Source organism: Ranitomeya variabilis, chromosome 4 (assembly GCF_051348905.1).
Source record: "Ranitomeya variabilis isolate aRanVar5 chromosome 4, aRanVar5.hap1, whole genome shotgun sequence".
NCBI classification, from domain to species: Eukaryota; Metazoa; Chordata; class Amphibia; order Anura; family Dendrobatidae; genus Ranitomeya; species Ranitomeya variabilis.
Window position 1 is genome coordinate 104652578 of NC_135235.1, and position 12180 is coordinate 104664757.

The 12180-nt window shown below is 42.1% G+C and overlaps 1 protein-coding gene across 1 annotated transcript in view; it reads right to left on the reverse strand.

Annotated features, from left to right (window-relative positions):
- The window catches only part of LOC143769950 (uncharacterized), an 83404-nt gene that overhangs the window by 58951 nt on the left and 12273 nt on the right, over positions 1-12180 (reverse strand). The window contains exon 2 of the mRNA XM_077259034.1: positions 912-1654. Within this exon, the coding sequence (XP_077115149.1) occupies positions 912-1654 (743 nt within the window). The remainder of the gene's footprint in view (positions 1-911; positions 1655-12180) is intronic.

The window sequence follows — 12180 nt, forward strand, 5'->3', positions numbered from 1 at the left end:
GCTCTGCCATGCGCCCAAACAGTGGTTTACCCCCAGATATGGGGTATCAGCGTATTCAGGAGAAATTGCACAACAAAATTTATGGTTAAATTTCTGTATTTACACTTGTGAAAATAAAAAAAACGGTTCTGAATTAAAATGTTTGCAAAAAAAAGTTAAATGTTCATTTTTTCCTTCCACATCTTTTCAATTCCTGTGAAGCACGTAAAGGGTTAATAAACTTCTTGAATGTGGTTTTGAGCACCTTGAGGGGTGCAGTTTTTAGAATGGTGTCACACTTGGTTATTTTCTATCATATAGACTCATCAAAGTGACTTCAAATATGATGTCCCTAAAAACAAATGGTGTTGTAAAAATGAGAAATTGCTGGTCAACTTTTAACCCTTATAACTCCCTAACAAAAAAAAATTTTGTTTCCAAAATTGTGCTGATGTAAAGTAGACATGTGGGAAATGTTATTTATTAACTATTTTGTGTGACATATCTCTGATTTAAGGGCATAAAAATACAAAGTTTGAAAATTGCAAAATTTTAAAAATTTTCGCCATGTTTCCATTTTTTTCATAAATAATCGCAAGTAATATCGAAGAAATGTTACCACTGACATGAAGTACAATATGTCACGAAAAAACAATCTCAGAATCAGCAGGATCCGTTGAAGCGTTCCAGAGTTATAACCTCATAAAGTGACAGTGGTCAGAATTGTAAAAATTGGCTCGGTCATTAAGTACCAAATTGGCTCTGTCACTAAGGGGTTAGGTTAAGTTTCATGAACTCAAATATCTGTGTAATACAGACCTGTGATAAAGTTCACGAGATCCCAATGGGCGCACATTGTATCTAGACCATTTGAATGACCCTTAATGTTGTCATGACACAGTGTCATATAAGTGTCCTACAAATACTCTTACCTCACTAAGCCTGCAACATTCATCCATATATTCGTCCAGGCTGTCACTTGTTGGACATCTTTTTAATTGATGCAAATTCTGGATATCTTCAAAAGTGTCTTTGTAAAAGTCACCCATGGCTTTCGTTTCCTCCTCCATTGTGGAAGAAAGCTCTGTATTAAACAACGCAATGGCTGAAGGTTCATTTTCCTCATTACATGGAGGTAAGTCTAGCTCTTCCTCTTGGCAGTCAATAAAATCTTCTACACTATTTTCATTCTCATCAACATGTTCTTTACTAAGTTCCGTGTGGTCTTTAAATTTCTCTACATTTGAAAGGAATGTATGGGTCACATTTACAGTTGCTCCTCCATCACTTATTTCCATGTGACCCACAGTGGGTGAGGATGATGCACTAAGCACCCCAGAATCACAGGATGAATCCCGGCTATGCATCACAAAACTCTTCTCAGAACCTTTGGGAGTAGAAGGTGAGTTTGCCCCACTTGGCATCTCAACCCCAGAATCCTCTGACTCAAACTTGTACATCCTCTTGAACTGCTGAAGAGGGTCACGCACTGGCAGTTCACATATATTGTCTTCTTTAGCTGGAACATCAGACGGACAATCTGAAGCAGCATCTGTGTGATCAAACCGATCTCCATTCAAACTGTGAGCACTTATAGAGTCATTTTCATATTCATCTATTAGTTTCTTCATGTGGGTCAGCACTACTTCCCCTTCAGTTGAGACACTTTTCTTTCCTGTGGAAACAGAAAAAGATGTAAAATACTGAAACGCACACTAAAACAATGGAAAGTAAATTATTTGCAGGGCATCCTATTTTTTTTACTTTAAGTTAGTTTACACTGTAATTTGAATTATTTAAAGGGCCACTGTCACCCCCCTCCAGCCGTTATAAACTAAAAGAGCCACCTTGTGCAGCAGTAATGCTGCATTCTAACAAGGTGGCTCTTTTAGTTTTAGGTTCAAGTATACCCCAAAAAAAGTGATTTGATACTTAGCCACCATTGCTGTCTCTAGCCAGGGAGGCGGCTCCTCACTCCCCAGCTCGAAACGCTCCTCTGCCGTCACTCACATATTCTTGGTCTTTCTGCGCCGCCCCCTCAGCGCTGTTTACGTTTTCAAACCGGCGCCTGCGCTGTGTAGTACTGTTCTGCGCATGCCCAGGAATCCCAGCCCCGCACTGTGCATAATGCATAACACAGTGCGGGGCTGGGATTCCAAAGGTGGGTGGCCGCACTGCCGCACAGAACAGTACTACACAGCGCAGGCGCCGGTTTGAAAACGTAAACAGCGCTGAGGGGGCGGCGCAGAAAGACCAAGAAGATGTGAGTGACGGCAGAGGAGCGTTTCGAGCTGGGGAGTGAGGAGCTTCCTCCCTGGCTAGAGACAGCAATGGTGGCTAAGTATCAAATCGCTTTTTTGGGGGTATACTTGAACCTAAAACTAAAAGAGCCACCTTGTTAGAATGCAGCATTACTGCTGCACAAGGTGGCTCTTTTAGTTTATAACGGCTGGAGGGGGTGACAGTGGCCCTTTAACACTTTTACCAGTGTTTACTGTTATGACCCCAATGGCGAGGGTCTCAGAGATATCAGCAAGTCTGCTAAGTACAAAAATCCAGCTCATAGGGCCGGTCGATTTGAATAGCCAGGGCCATAGAATCATTCAGACCTGTGGGAATGGGAAAACCCACCATCACATTCTTAATGGCTTCAGAAAGACCATTTCTAAAATTTGCAGCCAATGCACACTCGTTCCACTGGGTCAGCACGGACCATTTCCGAAATTTTTGGCAATACACTTCAGCCTCGTCCTGGCCCTGAGACATAGCCAGCAAGGCTTTTTCTGCCTGAATCTCAAGATTGGGTTCCTCATAAAGCAAACCGAGCGCCAGAAAAAACGCATCAATATCAGCCAATGCCGGATCTCCTGGCGCCAGCGAGAAAGCCCAATCCTGAGGGTCGCCCCGTAAAAAAGAAATAACAATTTTCACTTGCTGAGCGGAGTCTCCAGAGGAACAGGGTCTCAGGGACAAAAACAATTTACAATTATTCCTGAAATTTCTAAACTTAAATCGGTCTCCGGAAAACAGTTCAGGAATCGGTATCTTAGGTTCTGACATAGGATTTCTGGTAACATAATCTTGTATGCCCTGCACACGAGCAGCAAGCTGGTCCACACTTGTAATCAAGGCCTGGACATTCATGTCTACAGCAATCACAAGCCACTCAGAGGTAAAGGGGAAAAGAAAAAAAAATGAGAGAGAGAAAAAAAAACTCAGAACTTTCTTTCTTATAATCCCGCTTCTGCAATGCATTAAACATTTAATACTGGCCTGGCAAACTGTTATGACCCCAATGGCGAGGGTCTCAGAGATATCAGCAAGTCTGCTAAGTACAAAAATCCAGCTCATAGGGCAGTGGTAACTGGGTTGACCATATATCTACTCCTAACGCCAACACTAGAAGTAGCCGGGGAACATGCCTACGTTGGTCGCTAGATGTCTCGCGCCAGCCGGAGGACTAACTACCCCTAGAAGAGGAAAACAAAGACCTCTCTTGCCTCCAGAGAATAGACCCCAAAAGTTGGATACAAGCCCCCCACAAATAATAACGGTGAGGTAAGAGGAAATGACAAACACAGAGATGAACTAGGTTTAGCAAAGAGAGGCCCACTCACTAATAGCAGAATGTAGTAAAATAACTTATATGGTCAACAAAAACCCTACAAAAATCCACACTGGAGATTCAAGAACCCCCGAACCGTCTAACGGCCCGGGGGGAGAACTCCAGCCTCCCCAGAGCTTCCAGTAAGGATAGGATACAAATTATGTACAAGCTGGACAAAAATGCAAACAAAAACAATAGCAAAAAGCAAGAAAGCAGACTTAGCTTAATCCAGCAGGAACCAGGATCAGTAGACAAGAGCACTACAGATTAGCTCTGATATCAACGTTGCCAGGCATTGAACTGAAGGTCCAGGGAGCTAATATAGCAACACCCCTGACCTAACGACCCAGGTGAGCATACAAGGGATGATAGACATACCCAGAGTAAAAACACTAGTAGCCACTAGAGGGAGCCAAAAGGTAAATTCACAACAGTTTACCAATCACTCCACATTTCAACTTTAGGGTGTTTGTAGTGTAATTTTTTTTTTACATAATTATGGACATATTTATAAAGAATCCCTTTGAGTCCTGGACCGTTTTAGCCTGTAAAATCAAAAGATTATCTTAGTTTTTGCTTTGCCATGTTTTGACAAAACAGATTTTTGCTCCTCTACTTTCATATTCTCTTCATGGTTATAGAGAGTCCAAATATGTCTACATTATTTGGTGTCTTCCATTTATTATATATATATATATATATATATATATATATATATATATATATATATATATATACACACACACTTGCAAAAAATTTCATCCCCTTGGCTTTCTACCTATTTTGTCACATTACAACCAGTGTTTAAATACTTTTGAAATCCAATTTGTGTGTGATGCATCAGCACTAAATTGTCTAAGTTGGTGAAGTGAAGTGAGAAAAATATAGACCTAAATGACATTTATTGGGTCAAATAACTAAAAATAGACATGTGCATATGTATTCTTTCCTTTTGCTATGAAGCCCTTACAAATGTCCGGTGCAAGCTATTACCTTCATAAGTCACATGCTTAGTGAAATGAAGTCCACCTGTGTGCAATCTAAGTGTCACATGGTCTGTTAGTACATACACACCTTTTCTGAAAGGCTGCAACACAATTAAAGAGATCATCCACGACTAGGACAACCCCTTCTTGATCAAAATGTTTGCCCCCCCCCCCAAAAAAAATAAACCTTATACTCACCTCTTGTAGTTACTCTCCCCGGGGGTCTCGTGCGGTGTTGTGACACGTGATGCCGGCGCCCAATCAAACATGAAGAGGATGTCCAGGATCAGCTGCAGCCCAGACTTCCTCTTCATGATCGAGACAGGAACGGCGCCTGCATGGAAGGCGAGTATAGGTTTTATTTTATTGGGGCCAAGAATGGGGCATGACAACAAGTTGTCCAAGTAGTGGACTTCTTTAAGCAAGTGGCACCAATAATCAAACAACACCATGAGGACAAAGGAAATGTCCAAGCAAGTCAGGGACAAAGTTGTTGAGAAGCACAGATCAGGGTTGAGTTATACAAATTTTTCCAATCTCTGATGATCCGCCGGAGCACCAACAAATACATTATGATTGTCATAGAAAATATTAAAATCTCTTAGGCAAGTAGTGAAGGGGCATTCCCCGTCCCCCTTCTACTCACTCTCTATTGTAGGAGGACAAGAATTGACAAAAAACAGCTGACAATTTGAGTTTACTAGACTCAGATTAAAATGGGCATAAAGGAGTAGGAAATCTTAATTACGGTAACATGCAGTAGCTCCTTTTAGGACAAAACACCCCAGCAGTACCAATGAGGATGTCTTTTGCCTGTAGATAATGAGTTTTAGTTTGCATAGGTAATTGAGACAGGAGAACTCTTTTCAGAGGATTGGACAACAATAGGGTACCTGTGTTTACACATATATAGCAAAGTGTCCCCAGGAAATGTATTTTGAATTCAAAAGAGACTGTGGTTTACTGCAAGGCAAATGCTACAATAGCCAGCTTAGGCAAGGAACTTATCTAGATTTGTGGTAAGCACTTTGAACCCCCAAGTGTTTCACAGAATTTTATAACGCAGAGCCATGAAAATAAAAAATAATTTTTTTCCCACAAAAATAATTTTTTAGCCCCCATTTTTATATTTTTCCAAGGGTAAAAGGAGAAATTAGACCCCCAAAATTGTTGTACAATTTTTCCTGAGTACGCTTATGCCCCATATATTTGGTTAAACCACTGTTTGGGCACACGTCGGGGCTCGGAAGGGAGGGAGCACCATTTGACTTTTTGAATGCAAGATTGGCTGGAATCAATGGTGGCACCATGTCGTGATTGGACTCCAACACTAACCCCAACACACCCCTAACCCTAATCCCAACTCTAACCATAACCGTAATCACAACCCTAACCACAACACACCCCTAACCACAACTCTAACCCCAACACACCCCTAACCCTAATCCCAACCCTAACCCCAACACACAACCAACCCTAATCCCAACCATAACCCTAACCACAAGCCTAACCCTAACCTCAACACACCCCTAACCCTAATCTTAACCCTAATTCCAACCCTAACTCTAGTTCCAGCCCTAACCCTAAGGCTATGTGCCCACATTGCGGATTCGTGTGCGGATTGTTCCGCACCATTTTTGAAAAATCGCAGGTAAAACGCACTGCTTTTTACAGGCAGATTTACCGCGGATTTCCAGTGTTTTTTGTGCGGATTTCGCCTGCGGATTCCTATTGAGGAACAGGTGTAAAACGATACGGAATCCGCACAAAGAATTGACATGCTGTGGAAAATACGCAGCGTTTCCACGCGGTATTTTCCGCACCATGGGCAAAAGCGGATTTGGTTTTCCATAGGTTTACATGGTACTGTAAACATGATGGAAAACTGCCACGAATCCGCAGCGGATTGGCCACAGCCAAATCCACACCATGTGCATATAGCCCAATTCTAACCCTAATTGCAACCCTAATTCTAACCCTAACTGCAACCCTAATTCTAACCCTAGTTCTAACCCTAACCCTAGTGGAAACATAAAAATAAATATATTTTATTTATTTCATTATTTTCCCTACCTATGGGGGTGATAAGATTCGGCGGGCGCATTGCGCATGCGCCCGCCATTTTGGAAGATGGCAGCACCCATCCTAGATGCCGGATGGACACCAGGAGGGACCCCAGGACTCCAGAGGTACAGGGGGTGGGATCGGACAGCCGGGGGGCGCCGAACAGGACGGAGAGGAAGGCAGCGGGGGGCAGTGGAGCACAGAACGAAGGGGAGGAAAGACTGACAGCGGTGGCAGATCGCCGTTGTCAGTCGGTGGAGGGGGAAGATCGCGGTTTCCAGCGATGGCCGATGATATTACAGCATCGGCCATGGCTGGATTGTAATATTTAACCAAGTTTCATAGGTGAAATATTACAAATTGCTCTGGTTGGCTGTTTTACTTTCAACAGCCAATCAGAGCGATCGTAGCCATGTGGGGGCAAAGCCACCCCCCTGGGCTGAAGTACCACTCCCCCTGTCCCAGCAGATCGGGTGAAATTGGAGTTAACCCTTTCACCCGATCTGCAGGGACGCGATCCCTCCATGACGCCACATAGGCGTCACAGGTCCGATTGGCATTGACTTTCATGACACCTACGTGGCGTCACAGGTCGGGAAGGGGTTAAGGAGGTTGTGTGGGTGTAACTCGTGCTGATAAAAGGTCAAGCTGAATTATGATCTTGGTTCATGTAGACAGATACACATTGAGTATGCATGAATCCCATTCGCTAAACATCCCCAATCAAAGTGCTCTCTTTCAGCTATGTTGACTCAACTCTTTGAGCGGTGTAGTAAGTTTCTTCCATAATTCCTTTTTATTCTATGTACTGTATATGCTGTATTGTTTTGTCCCCTTTGTAAAATCTTTTGTGTTTTTAATATACACTGCCTCGTTTGGATTAAATATAAAATGTAATAGTTCTCTTACTTTTGTTCTGAAAGCCACATTCTGAAGCCATACCCTACCAGAGATCAGGCCCGTAAAAACGACTGGTGGTGGCAGCTAATAATCTTTTTTTGGTCATCATGGAATTCCCAGTAACCGTATCGGAGGAATATACATATATTCCATGCATTGGAATCGGAGATCTATACACCATAGGTTCACTGTTAGTTTCCCGATAATCGGCCTGTTAGTGGAAACAGCCTGCGACGACGTCCTCCGTTAACCGTCAGTCAGTTGTGCAATTGTCAGGACCATTTGGGAAGCAAAGAGCTGTTCGCTTCAAAGATAACAGCAGATGGATGTGAGATACAACCCGCTAACTGCGATCTTTGACAATTGGTGTCAGCGATGGGTTGTCCCCTCCTTGACAATCATCAAATGGAAAGAACCACAACAAACTTGCCAAGAGAGGGCAAAACTCTCAGCCCGGGCAAGCAGGGCATTAAATTCAAAAGGCAGCACAGAGACCATAGGTAACCCTCGATAGAATGTGGCCTTTATGGAAGAATGGGCAGAAAAAAAGCCTTTACTTACACATAAAAATTGTAATTTCTTATTTTGAGTTTGCCAAAAAACATGTGGGAGACTCCCCAAATGTGTAGAGGAAAGTGTTGTGGTCAGATGAGATCAAATTTGAACATTTCGGCCACCAAGGTAAACGCTATGTCTGGCACCAAACCAACACAGCTCATCACCCAAGAACACCATCCCCACAGTGAAACGTGGTGGTGGCAGCACCATTCTGTGGGGATGTCTTTCAGCAGCAATTACAGGGAATAGGTCTGAGGCAAGGGGAAGATGGAGGGCGCAAAATACAGGGATATTCTTAAGCAGGATTATCTCAGTCTGTCAGTGATTTGAGACTGAGACGCAGGCTCACCTTCCAACAAGACAATGACCCAAAGCACAGCTAAAACACTCGAGTGGTTTAAGTGGAAACGTCAAAGCCCAGACCTTAATCCAATGGAGAATCTGTTCGGACTTGAAGACTGCTATTCACCAGAGGAAACCATCTAACTTGAGTTGGAGCAGTTTTGCCCTGAGGAATGGGCAAAACTCAGTGGCAAGATGTGGAAAGCTCATAGAGACTTATCCATAGTGACTTGCAGGTGTAATTGCCACAAAAGGAGGCTCTACAGAGTACAGACTTTACGAGGGTGAATAGTTATGCATACTGAATACAGAATGTCTACATGCCAATAAACAAGAAAAAACACCAGAAAAATGTCAACCAAAAGCATGTTACAAAAAAGTAATAATACTTGTTTAGAACTTGCTCCTCTTATCCCTTAGGTTTTCTAAAATAATCCAAAACACCTTTTAATACAAGAAGAAAGTGTTTGTTAACCAAATTTATAGAGCACCTTCTCATCTCTGGAATTTTACTGAAATCCAAGAAAACAATGTTATAAATCGTCTTGAAGAAAAATGAAACCTGCCAGACATTCATTCCCTTTCACTAAGATGTTGAATTTCCTCACACATCGAGAATAAATCCAACACACGCCTGCTGATCTTAAGAAATAATTCACGAGAAATATTCAAAAGTCACACAAACATCTGACCTTGCTTGCTCCTGAATCGGTAATGTGTAAGGATGCTGGCAGGAAGTATTTAGTAATTAAAACTGTACTTTTCAAGCAATTATTGAGCCAGAGGATTAGTTCAGTAGTTTCATGGCACAGTATTGGTGGTAGCATTAGCTCTAGCTACTATTGCTTACAGAAAACTAAGAAGGATTCGTCAGTTTGTGCGAGAAATCTGGTGGATTTGTCTGACAGTCTTATGTGTCTTCAGCCTTCAAGCAGACGTGATTGTAGCAGAGTTAAGGCTCATTCAGACATCCTGTATTCTGATATGAATGCCATCTGTGCTTTTCACAGATAGCATTTGTACCCCTAATTGTCTATGGGGCCATTCACATGTCTGTGATTTTTCATGGACCGAAAAGTCCACCGAAAATTGTTGAGACATGTCCGCTTTTGATTCAAAGGTTGGATAAATAACGGCAATGCAAGTCAATGGGTTAGTGAAAAATGTGAACAATTTCTGAGTGCGGTCCAATTTTCATAGACTGTCAGAAAGGAAAAGGTGAAAAAACTTTTTTTCATGAGAAAATTTGATAACACTTGGACAACCCTCTGATCAAAGTTTGATAAAAATAATCGTCTGTTTTCTCATACGTGAAAAAACACTGATGTGTGATGAGGCCTTAAAGCTAGCTATAGGATATCAGAATAAGGGCTCAAGCTGACGAACGTCCAAGTGCAATGTGACAAAACACTAGATCGCACTCAGACCAATGTTATTATATGGGGCCGTGCATATGTCCAATTTTCTTCTCCTGCAGAGTCTGCCCGAGGAAAAACAGTTGCAATGTGCACAATTTGCATCCATAAATCTGATCGCACTCTGCCATGCAAGTCAATGGGTTCGTTAAAAAAAAAAAAATCAGACTGCACTTGCACTTGGATGACATCTGAGTGCAGTCCGATTTTCTCTGACTGATAGAATGTAGAATTATTTTTTCCATCTTTTCCACATCTGAGAAAATCGTTTCACACTGTAATCAAACGCTGAACGGAGTGTGATTAGCATAATTGGCCCAATTTCTTTCTCGGGTGAGAGAAAATACGGTCAGGTGACCCAAGCCTTAGAAGTAATTGCTTTCATACCACATACATATATGCAAAGATACTGTAGATTGGAAAGAATTTCTTCCAGGATATAAATACCAACAGAAAATACCACAATCAACTCGGAACCTAAACAAAACAAGGAAGAAGAGAGACACTAAGACTGGGCTGTTTGGGGACAGGTTGTTTTTTTAGCTAATGAAAGGGAAGTATGTAAGTCATATGTTTGCACTGTGTGAGATCCACTTGTATTGATGCTTCCTTAATAGGTGTTTGCATAGTGGTGGATGTGGCTGCCCACAGTGCAGTGTGATTGCTGATAATCAGGATAAGATCTTACTGCATCTCTGATGAGACAAGTTATGCACAAAACTAATTCCACAAAAGTTGGGACGCTGTGAAAAATGGAAAGAAACAAGAATGCTTTGATATGAAAATATCTTATAGCCATATTTTTTTAACAACAGAACACTTACCAGAAGCTGAAAGTTAGACAGTTTTCCATTTAATTAGATAAAATGAATTAATTTAGAAATTGATGACAAAATGACTTTGCAATAAAATTTATAATAATATATATAGGAGTCCATTTTCATATCCGCAAAGCACATACGGTACTGTACTTCCGAATCCTTAAATTGCTGACACACGTGGGGTTATGTGTGCTCCCATAAGTGCCAATGTAATGACAGTGTCAAGGGTTTACCACGACAGAGAGGAGCCAGGAGACCGCAGTGTCTAATTTCTCCTACTCCTGCTTTGAATAGAAGCACTTTATCTTCATATTAAACAGTGTAAATTTGTTTGGGCAGTACAGGGGTTAATCTGCTCTGTTGAGAGCTTTTGGAGCTAAGGCTCTCAGCTGTGCACTGTTAGCCACCCTCATCTATATAATCTGGGCCCTGGCTAGCACTCATTGTCAGAGTTAGCTTTTGCTGAATGACTGGTGATTGTTGTTGGTTATTATTGGAGAAGGCATTTGGTGGATTTATCTGTGACTGTTGCTTGGTTTTTGAGTGTGTGATAATTCCCTTTCTTCTCCTACTTTGGTTTAACCTCATCCTCCACTCCATGGTGCATACCTGGTATATGTGTGCATATATTTGTATGTTTGGTATTTTCCGCTACCCCTGTTTGTATTATCTTGTTGAATCTGGTGGGTGTATTACGATACACTACTGCTCCCCTCTTCCCTGGGTGGGGGAAGTGTACAGACTGAAGGTAGATTCAGGAGTTAAGGCAAGGTACGTGGCCCCGACGTCTTCACCATCAGAAGTAATCTGTTGAACAGGGTGGGCTAGTGTGCCCCCTAGCGTTAGGGACAGGGAAGGAGCCCCTGATCCTGTGACTCCCGACAACAGAATCGTGACAGACAGGCTTTATAATAAGTAATTCATTTAGCGAGTTTCATAGATAATAAATAATTAGAAGGAAGTTCATTAATGAACAGGAACATCTTTGGCTCAGATGAATAAAGTAAGCATTGTCCTTCTATCCTCTGGAGAAGAAATTGCCGTTTGTATAGTAATCCACTGCAGTGCACAATTACGTTATTCTGCAAGGTGTACTATTTACGTTTGCAAAATCTTAGGATCCTGTTTATCCGGGTACAACAATGATAGGGTACGAAGCCAGAAAAATAACAAGCAGAAAACAACAGCTCTCTCCCTTGCCACAAGCAGGTTATTATGTGTCACCATGCTCATGCCAAGACTTAAAGGGAACCTGTCAGCAGGATTGTGCACAGTAACCTACACACAGGGTCAGGTCGGTGCCGTTATAATGATACCTTGGGTGATGAAATCCGTCTTGTGGCTGTTTCTTAATCTTTATTTTCAGTTTTGTGTTAATGATATGCTCGTGCCCTAAGGTGTGGCTGGGGTATGTGGTGCTCTGATTAGATATTCATAATGCAGCCTGCTGACAGGTAGCACTGATCCCTCACTGACCTGCCCTCTAGTTTGCGTAATGAATACCATCA